At 38.3% G+C, this 19,866-nt stretch overlaps 1 protein-coding gene and 1 long non-coding RNA gene across 4 annotated transcripts in view; both read left to right on the top strand.

The window, feature by feature from the left end:
* The window catches only part of mtmr9 (myotubularin related protein 9), a 44,781-nt gene extending 29,310 nt beyond the window's left edge, over positions 1 to 15,471 (top strand). For all 3 annotated transcript variants that reach the window (XM_056264493.1, XM_056264491.1, XM_056264492.1), the window contains exons 7-11: positions 435 to 596; positions 1,016 to 1,157; positions 4,660 to 4,880; positions 5,837 to 5,988; positions 14,522 to 15,471. In XM_056264493.1, the coding sequence (XP_056120468.1) occupies positions 435 to 596; positions 1,016 to 1,157; positions 4,660 to 4,880; positions 5,837 to 5,988; positions 14,522 to 14,685 (841 nt within the window). In that variant the 3' untranslated portion in view covers positions 14,686 to 15,471. The remainder of the gene's footprint in view (positions 1 to 434; positions 597 to 1,015; positions 1,158 to 4,659; positions 4,881 to 5,836; positions 5,989 to 14,521) is intronic.
* Positions 1 to 19,866, top strand: part of LOC130097588 (uncharacterized) — a 151,954-nt gene that overhangs the window by 115,196 nt on the left and 16,892 nt on the right. The window lies entirely within an intron of this gene.

The following is a 19,866-nucleotide window of genomic DNA, read 5'->3' as shown; positions in this document are numbered from 1 at the left end:
TCCCTGTCATTTCCGTCAATAGAACCAATGTGACCTGCACGCCTGCAGTAGTAGTAGTTTTTTGTGCAGAGTTGACGAAGTATCAGGGAGAGGGAGAGGGAGAGGGAGAGGGTGAAATCCAGTGACCATTTCATAAGCGCTCAGCCTGGTTTCCAGGTACTGATAAAGTTACATAAGTCAGCCAGTCAGATTAGACTTTGCCAAAGTACTTCTCAATTATGTGATCAAGCAGACAGTCAATGAACAAACTTTGGACCATCATAGACTGTACATTGATCAGGGGACTTGTTAGTTCAAATCTTTTAGGCATATGCCTGAAGCTGCAGCTAAAATGCCAATTCAGAGCTGAAGCATATCGTTTGCGAGCAGGCATACACAGCTGCACAAATGAGTTCTGTAACTGGGACTATAATCTGACAGCTGTTCTCCCACAGGTCTAATGTTCTGCAGGAGAGTCTGATAAAGCTGGTGGAGGCATGCAATGATCAGTCTCACAGCATGGACCGCTGGCTCAGTAAACTTGAAGCCTCCAACTGGCAGAGTCATGTTAAGGAAATCCTCACCACGGCCTGCCTGGCTGCACAGTGCATTGACAGGTACATCTGTTGATACGTCTGTCTGTTCCTGTCACAGACCCATTACACCACAGACTGATCTGCTTATGCCATACTGTGCAGCTGTGTTAATTACTGTTTTAGCTCTGTTCTAAGTTAATTACAAAAGCTGCTGCCGCCCTGTTTCTCACCACATTTGTTGCAAAGCTTGTTGTGGTGTTAATTACTGCTGTTGTCATGCTGTAATGATCATTATGTTTATACCACCAGTACTGCTGTTTTAAATGCTTTTTTTGGCATGCAGTTCATTATCAGGTTTGTAGCACTATGTGTGTGCTAAATAATCTCAAACTGAGTGCAATTTCAAACTGGGATCGGTGGAAGTGCTTAACATCCCAAAAATCACAGCTAAAATGTCATTTTCATAATGTGTAATGTGCGTTATTTGTGGTGTTTTGCAGGGAAGGGGCGTCAGTTCTGGTTCATGGCACGGAGGGCACTGATTCAACACTGCAGGTGACGTCTCTCGCCCAGATCATCCTCGATCCGGCATGCAGAACCATCCGTGGCTTTGAGGCGCTGATCGAGCGAGAGTGGTTACAGGTGAGGGAGGTTACCAGGAAAACTCTTTCATTCAGATGTGCCTGATTTGTTTCAATCTGCTCCCTAGTTCCCCAGGGGTCGGCCATTTCTGAGGCTGTCCCACTGTCAAAATCATTCTAGCTCTCTCCACTGAAAAAATTGTGGATTACTGGCTATACACTATATTTACACACTAGAAATATTGTCGTAGGGCATCAGAGAATGAGCACAAGTGTACATTTATATTCAGTCTTTAAAATATATTGTAAGCCAGGTGCCAGTTCGTCTGAGCATCCCCCTCGAGAGAGCAAAAGGCTCTCCTTAGAATTAACATTTGAGCTCCCACTTAAATATGTAACAGCAACATCCGAGACATAGCACAGTGCAGTTCACACCTTACTCTTACAGTCTCATCACATCCCCCTGCTCCCCCTCACCCAGAACTCACTGAAAACCCATGCAATATTATGTGTGTACAAAAAGTAACTATACATGTTTGGTCTCATTTTAAGTGTCTCAGTGCGCCAGGTAAAATGGTCTCATTCTCCCAACTATAATGAAAGGCTAAAAATAAGTTATAAAGTATGAGAAAAGTAATGTGTCCCCCAGATCCTCCATTCAAACCACCTCCTGTATGTAAAACAAGAACCCCTTCAAGCTGTGAACCCTTCTATAGGGGACCGAAATCTAATTATAAGGACAGACAAGACCATTTGGTAAAGAATATTGAATATCTGGGTTTATAAGGAAAAGGAGCAGAAAAGTTCGAGGAGTCTGTAGGTTGACTGCCCACACAACCGCTGTGTGTAATTTCCGTTGCCAGATAATAACTTCTCCAAATTCCTCGATTTCTGAATTGTTGTTATGATATGATTTCATGAATTGGATTTTGAATTATTGCTTCATTACCTGGTCAATAAATTGTAAACGTTTGATTTTATTCTGACTGACTCTAAGATTATTTTTCCCAAATAGATTATCGGATTCGTATACTTCCACAAGTTTTGCGTCAGATTAGCGACGGCTAATATTCAAGCGTGCTTGGGTGCAGAGACAAGTTATTTCCGTCTAAGTAACGGCAAATGCTGTTTGATCAGCTTGGATTCGGGTGTGTCTCGAATACAGAAGTAAAGCTGATCGACTGACGTCTTTTAATGGTGGCCAGAATTCCTATTGAAGTAAAACGATTGAATTAAATTCACGAGGAGGCATTCCAAGGGGGTTGTTAAAGTATCTTTTGATTGTGTACGTGTGAATACGGCATATCTCAGATATTTGATGACCGGAAACTGGCGAGATTGTGTCGGAGACCTGCGAAAGACGCACGGACCTCAAAGTGGTATAGTTTCCTAATCTGAGCGGGTAAAACGTAATTAAGAGTTAAAAAGATGAATCAAATATTTCTTAACTTTTGATGATACACAGATGTCATTAAAACCTTTTTTTCATTTTCATTTATGGAGTCAGATGAAATAACGAGAAAATACATTTGTGTTCCATTTAATCTTGTTGTGTTGCGTAAAATGAAAGACAACAACACGCTGAGACCTTCCCCGTATTATTGGAAACTGTCTTTGGACCAATAGACAGGCTTACAATATATTTTTTGGCATTCAAATAAAAAGTTCTACAAAATATTATACAGGAAATAAATATCAAGCTGAAAGAACTTATGTTGCTTATTTAGTTTCTTTCCATAAAAGTAGCCTTTGTAGTGTGTGTGTGTGAGACAAAATAATTTTAGTTCTTAGATGTTTAAAAAGAGCTTTTTAATTTTACTTTTTAATTTATGGATTTTATTGTGTAAAATTTGGGGTCCGTAAGGTTTTTTTTTTTTCAGCAAGGATGGACTAAATTGATCAAAATTGAACAGTAAATGCAATAATAATGTGACAAAAGATTGATATTTTTAAATAAATGATGTTCTTTTGAACTTTCTGTTCAAGGAATCTTAAAAAGGTTTCATGGTTTCCACAAAAATTGCAGCAAAACTGTTTTAAACATTGATATAATGATAATAAGAATAATAAGAAATATTTCTTGAGCCGCAAATCATCATATTAGAATGATTTCTGAAGGATCATGTGACACTGAAGACTGGAGGAATGATGCTGAAAACTCGCCATCACAGGATTAAATTACATTTTAAAATTAAAATAAAATATAGAAAACTGTTTTTTTTAATTGTAATAGTATTATTTCACAATATTACTGATTTTACTGTATTTTTTTTTTTGTATTTTAATGAAATAATTGCAGCTTTGGTGAATATAAGAGACTAAAAAATCTTACTGTCCCCAAACTTTTGAACGATGTTGTATGGTCAGCATTTTTCTTTGTATTATATTTGTTTAATGTCTAAATGCTAATATGCATGTGTAAGGCCCGGCTCGATCAGCCCAATGGAGGCATCCGATCACCCGGGAAGGTCTCTGTGTGTTACTGTCTTTCCGCGTGGCAAAGTCATTTTGATTAAATCAAATAAATTTCTCATATGTATGTTCTCGTTATTTCATCTGACTCCATAAATGATTTTTTTTTTTTGATATCCGTGCATCATCAAATGTGAGCGAATGTTTGACTATTGTTTTCAAACTCTTGAATGAAAATAATGTCAAAGTCAATTAGAATAATCAAATGTAACAATTTATTATGTCAGGTAAATGTATCATGCCAATTTCATAATCAGTTCAAATATATTTAAAACAATAACATCAAATGCTCTGGAATAAAGAGAAGAGATACTAACCCAACATTAGGAAATACATGAAGTCCCTGCAGCTCTCAGCATTCACGGGCTGATCTGAGATACAGAAAGGCCCCGAACCCCTTGCTACATTTCATTACATAGACAGAAACTTCTTTCACATGGAAACATGTGCTAACAATGGGAATTTGCATTCAGAGGTTACACCTTTTCAGAGCAGGAGGGTTCAACCATCCCACCCTCCTTTGTGTGCGTGTTATCTCTGAACTCTTAAAAACCTTATTACCTTTTGTTTTACTTATTTGAAAATGAGACACTTGTACGGGTCACCCTGAGAGAGACATTTAAAATGATACTAAACATGTACAATACTCGATGATAATCATTCACATTAAACCATATATATTCTTGTGTGAGTTTTGGTGATAGAACGAGTGGGGGATGAGGGGAAGAAATGTAGGTTAGGTGAGACTTTTTTTTTCTCTCAAATGTTCAAATGGTAATTTCCAGCAAGGTCCTTTGTCTTCTCGAGGAGTGGTCATTCCTTAACCAGTTCTTCCAGTTTTTCCAGTCTTACACATGTACATTTATGTTTTTCTTAATAAAAAATTGTAGAACAAGTATGTATTTCATAATATTACTGTATGCAACGTCTTATTATATAGTGGCATATCAGTGTGTAGAGAATCAACACCTTTGCTACTGCTGAATTCGATGATATACTGATTAACAAGGGAACTAGGGTGCGGAATTTTGTGGTTTTATTTGATAAAAAATGATTATACATCTGTGATGTATGAAATCCTTTACCTCCAGGCCGGTCACCCATTCCAGCAGCGCTGTGCGCAGTCTGCATTCTCAAACGGGAAGCCTCGAAGTGAAGCGCCCGTGTTCCTGCTCTTCCTGGACTGTGTGTGGCAGATCCTGCGCCAGTTCCCCTGCTCCTTCCAGTTCAATGAGAATTTCCTGATCATGCTCTTTGAGCACACCTATGCCTCACAGTTTGGCACTTTCCTTGGAAACAGAGTGGCCGAAAGGTTAGTGCTCCCCTCCATTTACAGATTCTCACATACATCTCATCATTTCCTCTATTACATCACATATAACCATCTTGTAAATTACAATCCCAGATACATCACCCCTAATTTCTAACTAGCCAACACAGGCCCTGTCCTAAACGCCAAACTCATTTTATTATTCTGAAGTTACCCATCTCCAAAGTGTGGATTCAGAGGAGAACTGCTAGGGTTGGCATTCAGAATATTTTGCACTTGACGTTTCCAAGTACAATCTGTGTTACACATTTAGGTTGGCAGGTTGTAATTCTATCCGTATGGAAAGAGACGTTCAGGAGCAGAGGTCATGACCTCTTCTGTCAACACTCCTACGTCAGCTTGTAGCTGGCCGTGACCCTTTTGTGTTTGTTTCTTATTCTGAGCAGGATGTTTTTGTAAATGTGTTGTGCAATGTTTTTTTCACTTATTGCTAAAATGTGTATCACATTTCAAAATGTCCAGATTTGGTACAGTCATTTACTGACAATGAACAGTGTGTAATGTGTGTGATGACATAAATCTGGCCTTTAGACTCCAGAGGACAGGTTTCATTTTGGTTCGGTTTGGGTTTAGTTCCGCAAAGATATATAACCTTTTATTCCACAAAAGATTCTTTAGTGAAAATACAGATTGTTTAGATTTGTAAAGTGAAAGAAAACACAAAGAAAAAGGGCTTTTCACTGAAAGGTTCTTTATTATTAAAGAGTGTTGCTTGTGATAGACGAGTACTGACTATTTGTTATGTAAGATTCTGTAGCTCAAAATGTTTATGAATGTTAGGGTTAAGCTTGAAGAGTAGAATTGGTGAAAGGCTTTTTGTTTGCTTATTTGAGATAACGGATGGCAATGGCCGGATGTGTCTGGCTCCTCATAACATAAACTTTACTGTAAAGTTTGGGTGTAAATGTAAACTTAGTACTTTCTGTGTAATGTTTCAGGGTGAAGCTGCAGCTGTCTCAGAAAACCGTGTCTCTGTGGTCATGGGTGAACCGTCCTCAGGAGCTGGAGCGATTTCTCAACCCGCTGTACGAGCCCAATAACCTGGTCATCTGGCCGTCTGTGGCACCTCAGAGCTTGCTGCTGTGGGAGGGTGAGTGCCACAAAATATTATATCATGACACCATGTGTTTACCCAGTTAACCTGTAGGTGGCAGTCACGTGTTGTTTGGTGCTTTAGCTATATTTCTGCCTTACCACTTGTGTGCTGTGCAACGTGTGGATTGTGAGATCCTTGCGTGTTTTGAAATGACCGTAACAGTATGTCACCATTCTTCCATGATGTAGATGAACCTATTGATATCTTGTGAACTAGTGACACTTCAAAACCATGTTTCGCAAACTTTCCATCTGTATTGTTATAATTTTCCTGGTGTATTGAAAATGAAAGCCATATATCCTCTTTAGGCTATTTGTTATTTTAAACTATAAACTGTTATTTAAAAAAAAAATGTTTAAAATACAATTATATAAAATGGTACAAATGTTATGTAAATAAGCAAGTTATTATTTAAATTATTTATATTTTAATATAATTGTATTTAAATTAATTACTTTAAATTGTAAAGAACACGTCCTGTTGTCTGCTGCAAAAAAAAAGTTGTGTGTTAAGGCAAAAATGGTGGTTTTCTTGACCGATTAGACAAAGATGAAATGTGGTACATTTCTCAGTTAATTTTATTTTGAATTTAATGATCCATTTACATCTGTTGAAATTTTAATTACTTTCAGGAAAACTCACCCGCTGGTCATGTTTAAGATATTTTTAAGCATTAACCCTCTGGGGACCAAAAACGCACCCGTGCGTTTTGGTAGATTTTTCTACAATCGAAATAAAATATTGTGCTTTTGTAAAATATAAAGAAAATAAACAGGGTGTGCGTTCTGCTTCTCCGTGTCCTTGAACTTTTTTTCTGGAGCACGTCTCTTAAACTTAAACAAAACTCAGCTAATACTATTCACCCAGACATGAGCAATATATGTTTATGATCATTTAAGTTTGTACTTTTAAATTATCTCATTTAAAACTAAAATAAATATTCTCCGTTTATGTAATCTATATAAAAAGAGAGAGGTGTCAGCCGTTCTCATTATCGTTCTCGCATCTCATTATTCTGCTAATGTGACACGCCCACGGAGAGCGCGCGCTATTCAAACGCTAATAATCTGAAGCAACACATTGAGACGTGTAAACGCCCACATATCAACTCGGTAAACACACTATATTTAGTCAGATTAATGTACTGTCGTCTTGCGCGGCTGTGAGGAATAATCCTGGGACATTTACCTACCTCAGAACAAGTGCTGGTTTATTTTCACTTCGAGGAGCGAGCTGAACTGTAAGTGTTTTATTCTTGTGCTTTGTTCTAATCGCGATATATAATAACGTTAGTGTCTGTAAACGCAAAAATAGCCTACTGTTTAAATTTGAATCATGTTTCTGTGTGTGTGTGTGTGTGTGTGTGTGACTAGTTTTGAATAGATTATAAAGTTTTAACTCTAAAATAGACACCAAATAAGCTTTTGTTAGCAGTTTCTGCTCATATGTTAAATATATAGTATGTTTTGTCAATAAACTAATCAACTAAGATGTTATAGGCTAGTGTTTGTTCCAATGCAATCTATATCAAAATAATGAATCCTTAACTTTGAAATATGTATGATAAAATGTATTGGCCTACTAAGACAGTTATGGAAAAAGACAATTTTCTTTTCAAGATGTTTCCAACTCTAACTTTGAACCAATTCTGTAGAATGGCCCATATAACCTATTTGAACAGGATTTGTTTCCAGGTATGACTAAAAATGTGCTTTTGACTTTCATTTATATTTTGATTTTATATATATATATATGTATATGTATATGTATATGTATATGTATATGTATATGTATGTGTGTGTGTGTGTGTGTGTGTGTGTATATTGTCCTTGCATTCTTTCTTGTGTGACACACCTGAATGAAAGGCTCATTAATATGCGGGTCGTCTTTGTCTTCTCAACCACCTAATTATGGGGTTATGGGGTATAACGGCCCAATGGGGTTGTTTTTGTCTTCTCAACCACCTAATTATTCACAATGGGGTTGGGCCGTTCACGCCCATTCGCATATTGCCTTGGATAACAAAAAAATGTTTTTCACAATTTAAAAGAATCTATTGTGTTATGTGAATAATTAGACAGGATGATTTTCACATCATTTTGAAGCCAGAACTCGAAGCGACAACATCCATTAGTCAAAAGTCTTGTGGACACATATTTAGTTTGTGTTTTGTGGTCTTATTTCAGCAACTTTCATTTTTATTTTTTTCAATAACCAAGCTTAAACATTATTCTCTTAAAAATACAAACATGTACATACATGTTGCTCACATATTATGGTAGCCCTGTTTGTGCTAAATAGAGTGTAATTACACCTTTGCCATTAACATGTTTATAAATAACTGAAAAAAGCACAAATGTCAGTGCATGTCAAAACATCCCAAGGGCCCCAAAAACACCTTGGTCCCCAGAGGGTTTAAGGGTTAGTTCACCCAAAAAGGAAAATTATGTCATTAATGACTCACCCTCATGTCGTTCCAAGCCCGTAAGACCTCCGTTCATCTTCGGAACACAGTTTAAGATATTTTAGATTTAGTCCGAGAGTTTTCTGTCCCTCCATTGAAAATGTATACACGGTATACTGTCCTTGTCCAGAAAGGAAATAAAGACATCATCAAAGTAGTCCATGTGACATCAGTGGGTTAGTTAGAATGTTTTGAAGCATCAAAAATACATTTTGGTCCAAAAATAACAAAAACTACGACTTTATTCAGCATTGTATTGTCTTCCGGTTCTGTTGTCAATCCGCGTTCACGAGTCTGCAGTGACGGTGATGACGTAAGACGCTGCTGACAGTGACGTGTATCTGGTGTGTCCGTGTATTCGGGTTCAAATAAAAATGGCTGGGCAAAAAAATGCAAGTCTTCCTCTGTGTCGAAATCCTTAGACATGTTTGCAAAGATTGTTTTGTTTCCAGCGTGCCTCTCCCTCAGACTTTGAACGAAGCTCGGGCGCACCAGATTACACGTCAGCAGCGTCTTACGTCAGCAGCGGCACTGAACGCGGCTTGACAACAGAACCGGAAGAGAATACAATGCTGAATAAAGTTGTAGTTTTTGTTATTTTTGGACCAAAATGTATTTTCGATGCTTCAAATAATTGTAACTAACCCACTGATGTCACATGGACTACTTTGATGATGTCTTTATTTCCTCTCTGGACAAGGACAGTATACCGTACATACATTTTCAATGGAGGGACAGAAAGCTCTCGGACTAAATCTAAAATATCTTAAACTGTGTTCCCAAAGATGAACGGAGGTCTTACGGGCTTGGAACGACATGGGGATGAGTCATCAATGACATAATTTTCATTTTTGGGTGAACTAACCCTTTAAAGAAGCAACTTCAACTTCAGTAATGCTTGTTTTAAACCTTTCAGCGGATGCATATTACGTCACGTGGTATTCACAAGTGTGACAATGATTCAACCCCGATGACCTCTGTGCCTGTCATTTTTTTTAGTCCTCACCTCTGGAACCCATCGTGGCTCTATTTTAAAGGTGCAGTGAAAGGAACTCTTTCAGGAAAGTCAGCGAAGCAGACACGGAGTTTAGTGCCATGCGGGTTCACTTTCAGTCACATGAGCAGTTCTCAAACAACTCACAGATATGTTTAGACCTTTCATATACACTACCAGTCAAACGTTTAGACACACCGACTCGTTCTTTATTAATAGTATTTTCCATGTTTCAGAATAATAGTCATCTAAACTATGAAATGAACCAAAAGATCTAGTTTAAACTATTTATTTTAAAGGTAGGCGATATTAAGATATGGGATCTGAAAAGCCTTTGCATTGAGCAATAATTGAAAGTATGGGAGGACAGTGTGCCCAAAGAATTTAAGCTTCAAGGTCCTTTGAGAAACAACTAATCTAATGTTAATTTCACAGTTGGGTGGGTATTGACCAGTTTTCTCCGCTCCTGACATCATTAAAGACTGTCAGCTGTACGTGTGCTCAGAAACATGGGGGTGTCGACAAAGATTCCGGTCATTCTGTATGTTTCCTTATGTAAAACCTTGAGGTATGGCATGGCTTTGCTAAAAGTTCATTTAAAAAGTGTGCTTATTTGTATCCCATGTACACTTATTTTGATAACATACTAAAGCACACATAAAGTATTTTAGTATCATTTTAACTGCAGTGTTATATGATAAGACATTTAAAGTTAATATATTTTAAGTTTACTAAATTGTAATTACACATTTGTAATGTTGAAGTTGCAAAGTAAAAGATGAAGATGAAGATGGGCCATTAAATAATTAGAAAATAATGCACACCCGAGGTGGTAATGCGGCCACGACGTGAAGCGGAGTTACACCTCGGTGTGCATTACTTTCTAATAATTCAACTGCCAGGAATCAATTATTCCACTTATACTAGTTACCACACCTCAAGTCATTGTTCAGATGATGTATTCCAAAACATTTGTCAGGTTTTTGTCCTTAAAACGTTAGTGTAGGACTAATTCTTACACATCTCATCCCTCCGTTGCTAATTCCAAAACGTCATTTTAGAGCTAGTAACGGAGGCTTCAGCCACTGATAGCACTAACAGACTAATACAGTAATTAGAGAGAGAGATGAAGCGTGTGTGAATTACCAGAGTCTGTGCATCTCTCAACAGTGTTCGGCAGCAGCGTCTACTAATAGCGAAACTGTAAGTTTATCTGCTCCAAGAACAGCGCTGTTATTACATCGCTAGTAAGAAATGTCATGTAGCTTTTAAGTTCTGTGTGTCCATACTGTATGTGTGCGTTTGAGAGGAAGAGAGAGCGAGAGAAAGAGAGTATGTGCTGTCCGTACATAAGATGTAATTTTGTGGCAAAAACATGGAAATAATGTATCATTTTTGTCCTATTGTTTACTGTATTTATTTGCTTGGTCAGTGTCGTTGTGTGTTTTGGTTTTGTAGTCTGTAAAGACCTTTCAAATAACTGAAATCATTTGGTGAAGTTATACAGAACTGTAATGCGGTCAAGACCTGCCTGGAACTACTTTAGCCGTGCGTTTCCCTGAAAATAATTGCACACCTTAGAATGTTCGTCAACCAATCAGTTTCAAGCATTCAACAGCCCCTTATTTTAATATATTATAATACATGGCATGTAATACATGACATACAAGTATTAATAAAATTGACATTAAAGTATACATTATAAATACAGTTTTTCTATAAGTCCTTCTTAGGTGGGTCAAAAAAGCACTCTAAAATTTGGCTAATTGCATTTAATATGAATTTAAACTATAATACATTTTATTTAATTATATAATATGTCATATAAATGCTTTAGTCTGACTGAAATTGTTCTAATTTTTATTCAGACTAACAGACCTATAAAATGTGATTGTAGCTTGTCTTCGTCCAGCATGTGCATGTATGTTAATCTACAATTGGCATCTGCATTATGCTCTTGTGTATTGTGCAATGTTTATTTAATCCTTAAAATATTTGATTATGCAGATGAAGACAGATTAAGACTGTAGCTCAACTACACAAAAATCCCACTGTAGCTTAATTACATATGCATGTGTAAACATATGTATATCACAAGAGACACTTGGTGCAATTGATTATGTTTAATGCCTGTCATGGAAACTGAATGTGACCAGTTTACATGTTTTTTCAGCTTGTGGCATTTCTTCCAAGGCATTATATTCAAAGTGTAACCTCACTGTGTTGTTACAATGTCGTTATTATATGTACAGTATCTCACGAAAGTGAGTACACCCCTCACATTTCAGCAAACATTTTAGTATATCTTCTCAAGGGACAATACTATAGAAATGAAACTTGGATATATTTTAGAGTAGTCAATGTGCTGCTTGTATAGCAGTATATATTTACTGTCCTCTGAAAATAACTCAACATACAGCCATTATTGTCAAAATAGCTGGCAACAAAAGTGAATACACCCTAAGTGATAATAGCTGTACGTCATTTAACATGCAAAGCCACATGTCCTATTCATCATTTTCATGTTTTTGTCTGCTTGACAGGACCATACAAATGTGTGTATCTTGTATTAGAGCAGTTAAATTTGAGCTTTGAGTAAAATTCTCTCATACTGAACCACTGGATGTTCAACATGGCACCTCATGGCAAAGAACTCTCTAAGGATTTGAGAATTAGAATTGTTGCTCTCCACAAAGTTGACCTAGACTATATGAAGATTGGTAACACCCTGAAACTGAGTTACAGTACAGGCCAGGGTCATACCCATAGACAGTAAAAGAAATGGACACAGCGACCCCATAGACTTCAACCCATAGACAACGAAAGTGAAGTCAATTAGAAGCACTCACTTCCTGATTGCCAAGCGCACTGTGCAGGCTCAAACTGAGCTTGACGATGTAGATGTGACATGAGCAACCTGTCTGACAGTTGTACGTCTTCTAGAATCATTCCCTTCCGAATCTTGCAGAGCCGGAGAGCGTGAGTATTAGCTGTTCATGAGCTAGCAGCAGGAGCAACTTTACAACTCTCTATGGGCCTCTCCCTTGACTTTATTCCTCCACATCCCCCCGATTGCGAGCGAGCTTCTCCTCCTGTCTATACGGTAATTTCTCTACTGTGCGACAGAGAGTCGCGTGTTATGATGCAATCGTTAGTCTATTTTTACAAAAACTGCTTCTACGGGGCCATAACGTAAGATACAAGGTAATGGAGCCTTTTATACATTGTCGTGTTTCTTTAGAAATTAATAATGGACAAATGGAGTCTTTAAACGCCTCAGATGTAAAGTTATTTGCTGTCAAAGTGACGCAAAAATGAATGGGAGTCAATGGAATGCTAACAGCAGGTGAAGGCTTGTTAGCCAATGGCGGCCCCGGGGAGACTTCCGTTTCCGGCTGGTGGATTACCCCCTTGGTCATACCGAGGTTTTCCAAGACGGGTTCCACTCGGAACAGGCCTCGCAAGGGTCAATCAAAGAAGTTGAGTCCTCGTGCTGTGCGTCAGGTGCAGAAGCTGGCTTCATAAACAGACGCATAAGTGCTGCCAGCATTGCTTTAGATGTTGCAGAAGCGGAAGGTCAGCTTGTCAGGGCTCAGACCATACGCCACACACTGCAACAAGACCGTTTGCTTGGCCGTCGTCCCAGAAGGAAGCCTCTTCTGAAGCTGGCTCACAAGAAAGCCCGCAAACAGTGTGCTGAAAGCAACCTGTCCAAGAGCATAAATTACTGGAACCATGTCCTGTGGCCTGATGAGACTAAAATAAACTTGTTTGGCTCAGATGGTGTCCAGAATGTGTGGCGACACCCTGGTAAGGAGTACCGAGAAAATTGTGTCTTGCCTACAGTCAAGCATGGTGGTGGTAGCATCATGGTCTGGGGCTATATGAGGGCTGCTGGTACTGGGGAGCTGCACTTCATTGAGGAAACATGGATTCCAATATGTACTGTAACATTTTGAAGCAGAACATGATGCCCTCCCTTAAGAAACTGGGCCGAACGGCATGATAACGACCCCAAACACACCACCAAGATGACAACTCCCTTGTTGAAGAAGCTGAAGGTGATGGAGTGGCCAAGTATGTCTCCAGACCTGAACCCTATTGAGCACCTGTGGGGCGTCCTCAAGCGGAAGGTGGAGAGGCGCCATGTGTCTATAACATTATGTGTGGAAGAGGGTCCCAGCAACAACCTGTGCAGCTCTGGTGAATTACATGCCTAGGAGGATTAAGGCAGTGCTAGATAACACTGGTGCTCACACAAAATATTCACACTTTGGACACAGTTTTGACATGTTCACTTAGGGTGAACTCACTTTTGTTGCCAGCTATTTTGACAATAATGGCTGTATGTATAGTTATTTTGAGAGGACAGTTAATATATAATGCTATACAAGCAGCACAATGACTACTCTAAAATATATCCAAGTTTCATTTCTATAGTATTGTCCCTTGAGAAGATATGCTAAAATGTTTGCTGAAATGTGAGGGGTGTACTCACTTTTGTGAGATACTGTAAATAAATGTTTATTCTTTACCTGGGTCGAGAAATTAACATAAACACCATTATGGGAAAAATGGAACACTATGGCAGCAGTTTGATAAATATTAGAAACTCATTGTGTAAGAAACATGGGGGGAACAGAATCTGACGGCAAATAACGCAGCTTTCTATGGACGGTTGCACTCCTCCGTTTCTAAGGAACGGTTGCACTCCCCGTTCCTTAATTTAACTGACGGAATGGCAGTTCCTGTCAGTTTTTCCCCTCCGTTTGCCCTAAAAGTTTGAAATGTCTACATTTCTACAAACACGGAGGTATTTCAGATTTTTCCATTCTAATAGGAGTAGACTGTTGGGAGTTTCCTTGGACAGCAACATGCCTATCCAGCGCGTAGGCAACCCGGTTTTATAGTCAGTGGGGAATTACCCCTTTAAATCTCTCATGCAACATCAAACTGACCTAACTTTTTTTTTAAATGCCAGAAAAGTTAATCGATCAGCGACCCAAGAATATATAATCACATTTCAGGCACATTGTGACAGATTTACTCTGGTCTTGTTTTCTCTATAGGGATATTCCTTCGCTGGAATCGCTCCACAAAGTGTTTGGATGAGGCCTATCAGGAGATGGTCCATATTATAGAGTACAACAAGGAGCTGCAGAACAAAGTGAACAGTCTGCGGAGACAGCTGGCCCAGCTGGAGACAGAGGACAGCCCGCTGCAGACACCGTAGGACATCAACAGAATGAAATGAGTCCTACGCACATGTATCTACACTCCTCCCTCTGACCGTACTCTTTCCTTATGATTCCACTGCTAAACTTTATTCACATTAACATATTTCACTGGTCTCCAATGGATCCTACTCTATGGCCAATAGATCTGATGCTCTTATTAGTATGTCATTGTAGTTTTCTTCCTCAAACACTATGCCGCACTCGTCCTTACTATTGCTTGTTCAATGTAAACACTTTGAACTGATTAGCTGGTTATTATGTCATTTCCCTAGATATTGCAAATTGGGTGCTGTGGTTTACACATTCTCAAAGAAAAGGGACTGCTGATGTGCCATTTTTTATTTTTAGTCATTTGTCACAAAGTGCAATAGACAATGCAGCTATAAAACAGCTGTTTTGAAAGGGAAAGAATTAGAGACTGACTATGAGATGCTGGAAATATAATTTCAAAATAACACTGGTGGTTTACATAGTCTTACATGATCCATAACTCTGGCCACATGAATAAGAGATTGCCAAAAGTGGCACAGTTTGCTTTACAAATGTAAGATCTTATGTGCACGGGTAATATACATATTTGTATAGAGTAATAATATTTAGCATTTTGTTTAAAAAGACAAATTTGTGTTAGAGATATTGTGAATCAAAATAATGTGTCATAAATCTCCATCCTCAGCCTTTAGAACCTTTCTTTGTGTGTGTGAATATGAAGATCTTTATTAGGATACACAAAGCCGTTGTTTAGGAACATCTAAAAATAAAGCCCACTGGGATCATTACAATTTCCGTTGTGAACAAAAGCACTTCATTCCCTCCAGTTCTCCATGAATGACTTGAGCATGTTCATCTAGACTGGAAGTGTTTTCTCCAAAAATCTTTTATATCATTTCTCAATGAATATACTCTCATTGTGCCATTAAGGTTTTTGGAACCCTTTGTTTCATAAATATGTGAATATTTAAATCTATGATGTATGACTCCCGTTGCATATAAAGGTCATTTTAATATTCCAGTGGGTTCTTATCAAATAGACTGCTGCAATTATGAATGTGTTTTAGTTTAAGGAAGGTTTTGATACTGGGTATAGACAGTTGTTATTGTTGTTGTTTTGTTTTTTTATACATGTGCACAAGTTAATCATTTTTTTATTCATTAATTCTGGCACTTCAGTAGCATCAACTGACATACATCATTAAGATTTGTCTTATAAGTGTCTGTATAGGGTCATGCCTTGCTTTACAAAATGTAATATTGATCAGATGTTACACTGAAGTTCATTCTGTGGGCATTAAAAGATTGTTTAATGTACAGCCTTGTGGTGTTTTCATATTTAAACTGACATCTATAAGAGTCACAGTAATCGGTTTCAGTAATCAGACTGACTACTGTAAAGAGTCTACAGTGGTCAGTTTGACTTAGCATCTTATCAGTGCAAAGTGATAATGACCGATAAGGACTAATCACTGATAGTACATGTGCTACAAAGAAAAAAGCAAACAAAATGGAATCTATTCTAGAATATATAGTTGAAATAAAATATTTTATAGGAACAAAAAAATAATACAGTATATATACACTCACCTAAAGGATTAATAGGGAACACCATACTAATACTGTGTTTGACCCCCTTTCGCCTTCAGAACTGCCTTAATTCTACGTGGCATTGATTCAACAAGGTGCTGAAAGCATTCTTTAGAAATGTTGGCCCATATTGATAGGATAGCATCTTGCAGTTGATGGAGATTTGTGGGATGCACATCCAGGGCACGAAGCTCCCGTTCCACCACATCCCAAAGATGCTCTATTGGGTTGAGATCTGGTGACTGTGGGGGCCATTTTAGTACAGAGAACTCATTGTCATGTTCAAGAAACCAATTTGAAATGATTTGAGCTTTGTGACATGGTGCATTATCCTGCTGGAAGTAGCCATCAGAGGATGGGTACATGGTGGCCATAAAGGGATGGACATGGTCAGAAACAATGCTCAGGCCGTGGGATTTAAACGATGCCCAATTGGCACTAAGGGGCCTAAAGTGTGCCAAGAAAACATCCCCCACACCATTACACCACCACCACCAGCCTGCACAGTGGTAACAAGGCATGATGGCTCCATGTTCTCATTCTGTTTACGCCAAATTCTGACTCTACCACCTGAATGTCTCAACAGAAATCGAGACTCATCAGACCAGGCAACATTTTTCCAGTCTTCAACTGTCCAATTTTGGTGAGCTCTTGCAAATTGTAGCCTCTTTTTCCTATTTGTAGTGGAGATGACTGGTACCCGGTGGGGTCTTCTGCTGTTGTAGCCCATCCGCCTCAAGGTTGTGCGTGTTGTGGCTTCACAAATGCTTTGCTGCATACCTCGGTTGCAACGAGTGGTTATTTCAGTCAAAGTTGCTCTTCTATCAGCTTGAATCAGTCGGCCCATTCTCCTCTGACCTCTAGCATCAACAAGGCATTTTCGCCCACAGGACTGCCGCATACTGGATGTTTTTCCCTTTCCACACCATTCTTTGTAAACCCTAGAAATGGTTGTGCGTGAAAATCCCAGTAACTGAGCAGATTGTGAAATACTCAGACCGGCCCGTCTGGCACCAACAACCATGCCACGCTCAAAATTGCTTAAATCACCTTTATTTCCCATTCTGACATTCAGTTTGGAGTTCTGGGCTGCGTTCAGCCCCGACAAAACGTTGCACAATGTTTTTTAAACAGAAACGGTGATGTGTTGAACACACTCTTCTGATGATGCAAGAGTTGCAACTATAGCAGCTGAGAAGGCCATTCTTTGTGTTCTTTGTGAAGAATTTTCGGAGCCTGATGAAGTCGGTAAATATGTGTTTAATACTACAAAATATGCCCGATACAGTTACTGCACTTGCCGCCCAGAACACAAGAGAACATCCCAATCGAGTGAAGGGATTTGTGGAAACTGAAATGGAAGCACACCTCTTACCTTATTCAGACTAAAACACATCTATTTTGCCTCACATACTGACTTTATTTGTAGTTCATACTGTTTTAATACCCTGTATTTTCTTTCTCATTTTTAGGAAAAGCACTTAATTACCATTGTTTATTTATATGCCAAATGTCGTACACTTGCAATGAAGCTAAAAATATAAACAACTACATCATTATGTTGATATCCTATATTTTTACAATAAAACTTACGACAAACATGTCTTCTAATATCCTCAGTTGTTGCGTATACCGAGCTGCATCGAACACATTTGTAAATGACTTTCCTTGAACCCATTGTGCGAGTTCACTTTAATACCGCGTGCTTTTGTTGCTGCTGATTGGACTGCAGTTGTGACACACCCACCAAACAAGAGAAAACGTATCTCAAACCCCGTTGCACACTGTTTCCAGGAAACATGACCTTCAACCCGGAAACTGTAGCAAAACGTTGAGCACCGTTTTGAACTTGAACGTGCCCCAGGAGATTGTCTTGACCAGGACCACACCCCTAAATGCATTGAAGCAACTGCCATGTGATTGGTTGATTAGATAATTGCATTAATGAGAAATTGAACAGGTGTTCCTAATAATCCTTTAGGTGAGTGAATATATATATATACACCGTAGGACATCAACATATGTATTAAAGTTTGTCATTTTTTGTCACAAATGATAGTTTTACATTGCATATGCTTATGCTCATATACAACCGTTGGCTGTGTAAAGCACCATATCTCTCATCACATAAACGTGTGTGCTTTCCCTGTTCATTATCAGGAACATGCAGTGCTTCCTGGGGGACGGGGCTAATACATGTACTCAAGTTTCAAGTGCCCCTTATACGGGACCTCTTGAGCTGTGAAGATGATCAATAACGATATCTTTGCAATGTCTGGAAATAATGTATGTGCTAAATTTATTTTGCTTTTAATTTTGTAAAAACAATGTCTAATAGACACATTAGGTTCACAGAGACGGTAGCAGACCTGAAGTAACCCCTCTGGCAAACACCTCTCGCAAGCCTAAAAGTGTCACTTTGAGTTACTCATTCACTATTTTGTTCTGTGGAATATGCTTTTTAACCTTGTGGAAAGAGGAAGATTTGTCCTCCTTTCTCTGTCCAAGTATTGATATCTTAAATTGAGAAGCCTCATAAATACACCTGGAGTGATGCAATTGAGATTTTAATGGATTTTCAGGGTAAAGATTCGATTGATTGTTTTGAGAGGAAATGACCTTGAAGCATCACAGTAACACCTAATCATATTAATGGTGTGTGGCAGACCATAACCTGTAATAGCTCTGACTTGCCGTTCAAGCATTGGCAGAAAATAGCAGCAACAATAAAAAAGGAAGACTGATTTATGCTGGTAAAGTTCCTCTATTATTTTTGTTCACAGCTTATGCTCAGGTTTAATTTTTTTCTAAAGATGCCAAAACATACTTTTTAGGGGTGTTCACAGATTTATAATAATAATTATTATTATTATTAATATTATAAAAAATAAATCAGTAAAATTGTTTTTTAAAAAAAGTTTAAAATCACCAGGAAATCAAAATGGACTATTCTAATTTTTTTTAAGTAATATTGCATTATTTATTATAAATGATTTATCCGTGCACATGATTATTTTGTTTAACTTTTTTAAATTCATGTGCACTTTTGATCTTTAATCAAAATAACTTCCTCTTGCAAGGACATCTCTTTTCTCATGTGTGTAAACCATAGACAGGGTGTAAACAAGTAAACAAGATGACGTGTTTACTGGTGTGAGGGCGGGGCAACCTGTCGCTCACATGACATCACAGCAATAGCAAACCACAACCATCCAATCAATCACGATGGACAAAATCAAGTCGCGCCCTACATTTTTTTCTTGCTTGAGAAGCCTTCACTCGAAAGTTACCGCAACTTCCGTTTCATGCCGACTTTTAATAGTATTTAACATGTTTAAGAATAAACGATTTTCTTACTAAATTTAGTGAAAGAAACATTTAATTGGGTCATTATTTGTTTGGTCCTCCATATCGGAATACAGAATATGTTACAAGAAATACGAAATGTTCTCTCCCAATCTTTACTACGAGATTTCTGACGCTCACTTTCCACCCCCATCTCATAATCAAAGGTCCTGTTGACTGCATTCGTTGTGAGAGGTGGGTTGAACATGTGCAGCCCTGAAGAAGACCCTCAGTCGTCATGTTTCAGTTCT

Source organism: Rhinichthys klamathensis, unplaced genomic scaffold, assembly GCF_029890125.1.
Source record: "Rhinichthys klamathensis goyatoka isolate OS25496 unplaced genomic scaffold, OSU_Roscu_1.1 h1tg000221l_1, whole genome shotgun sequence".
Classification (NCBI taxonomy): Eukaryota; Metazoa; Chordata; class Actinopteri; order Cypriniformes; family Leuciscidae; genus Rhinichthys; species Rhinichthys klamathensis.
The sequence above is the reverse complement of the archived record's forward strand: the minus strand, read 5'-3'. Positions and strand labels throughout refer to the sequence as shown.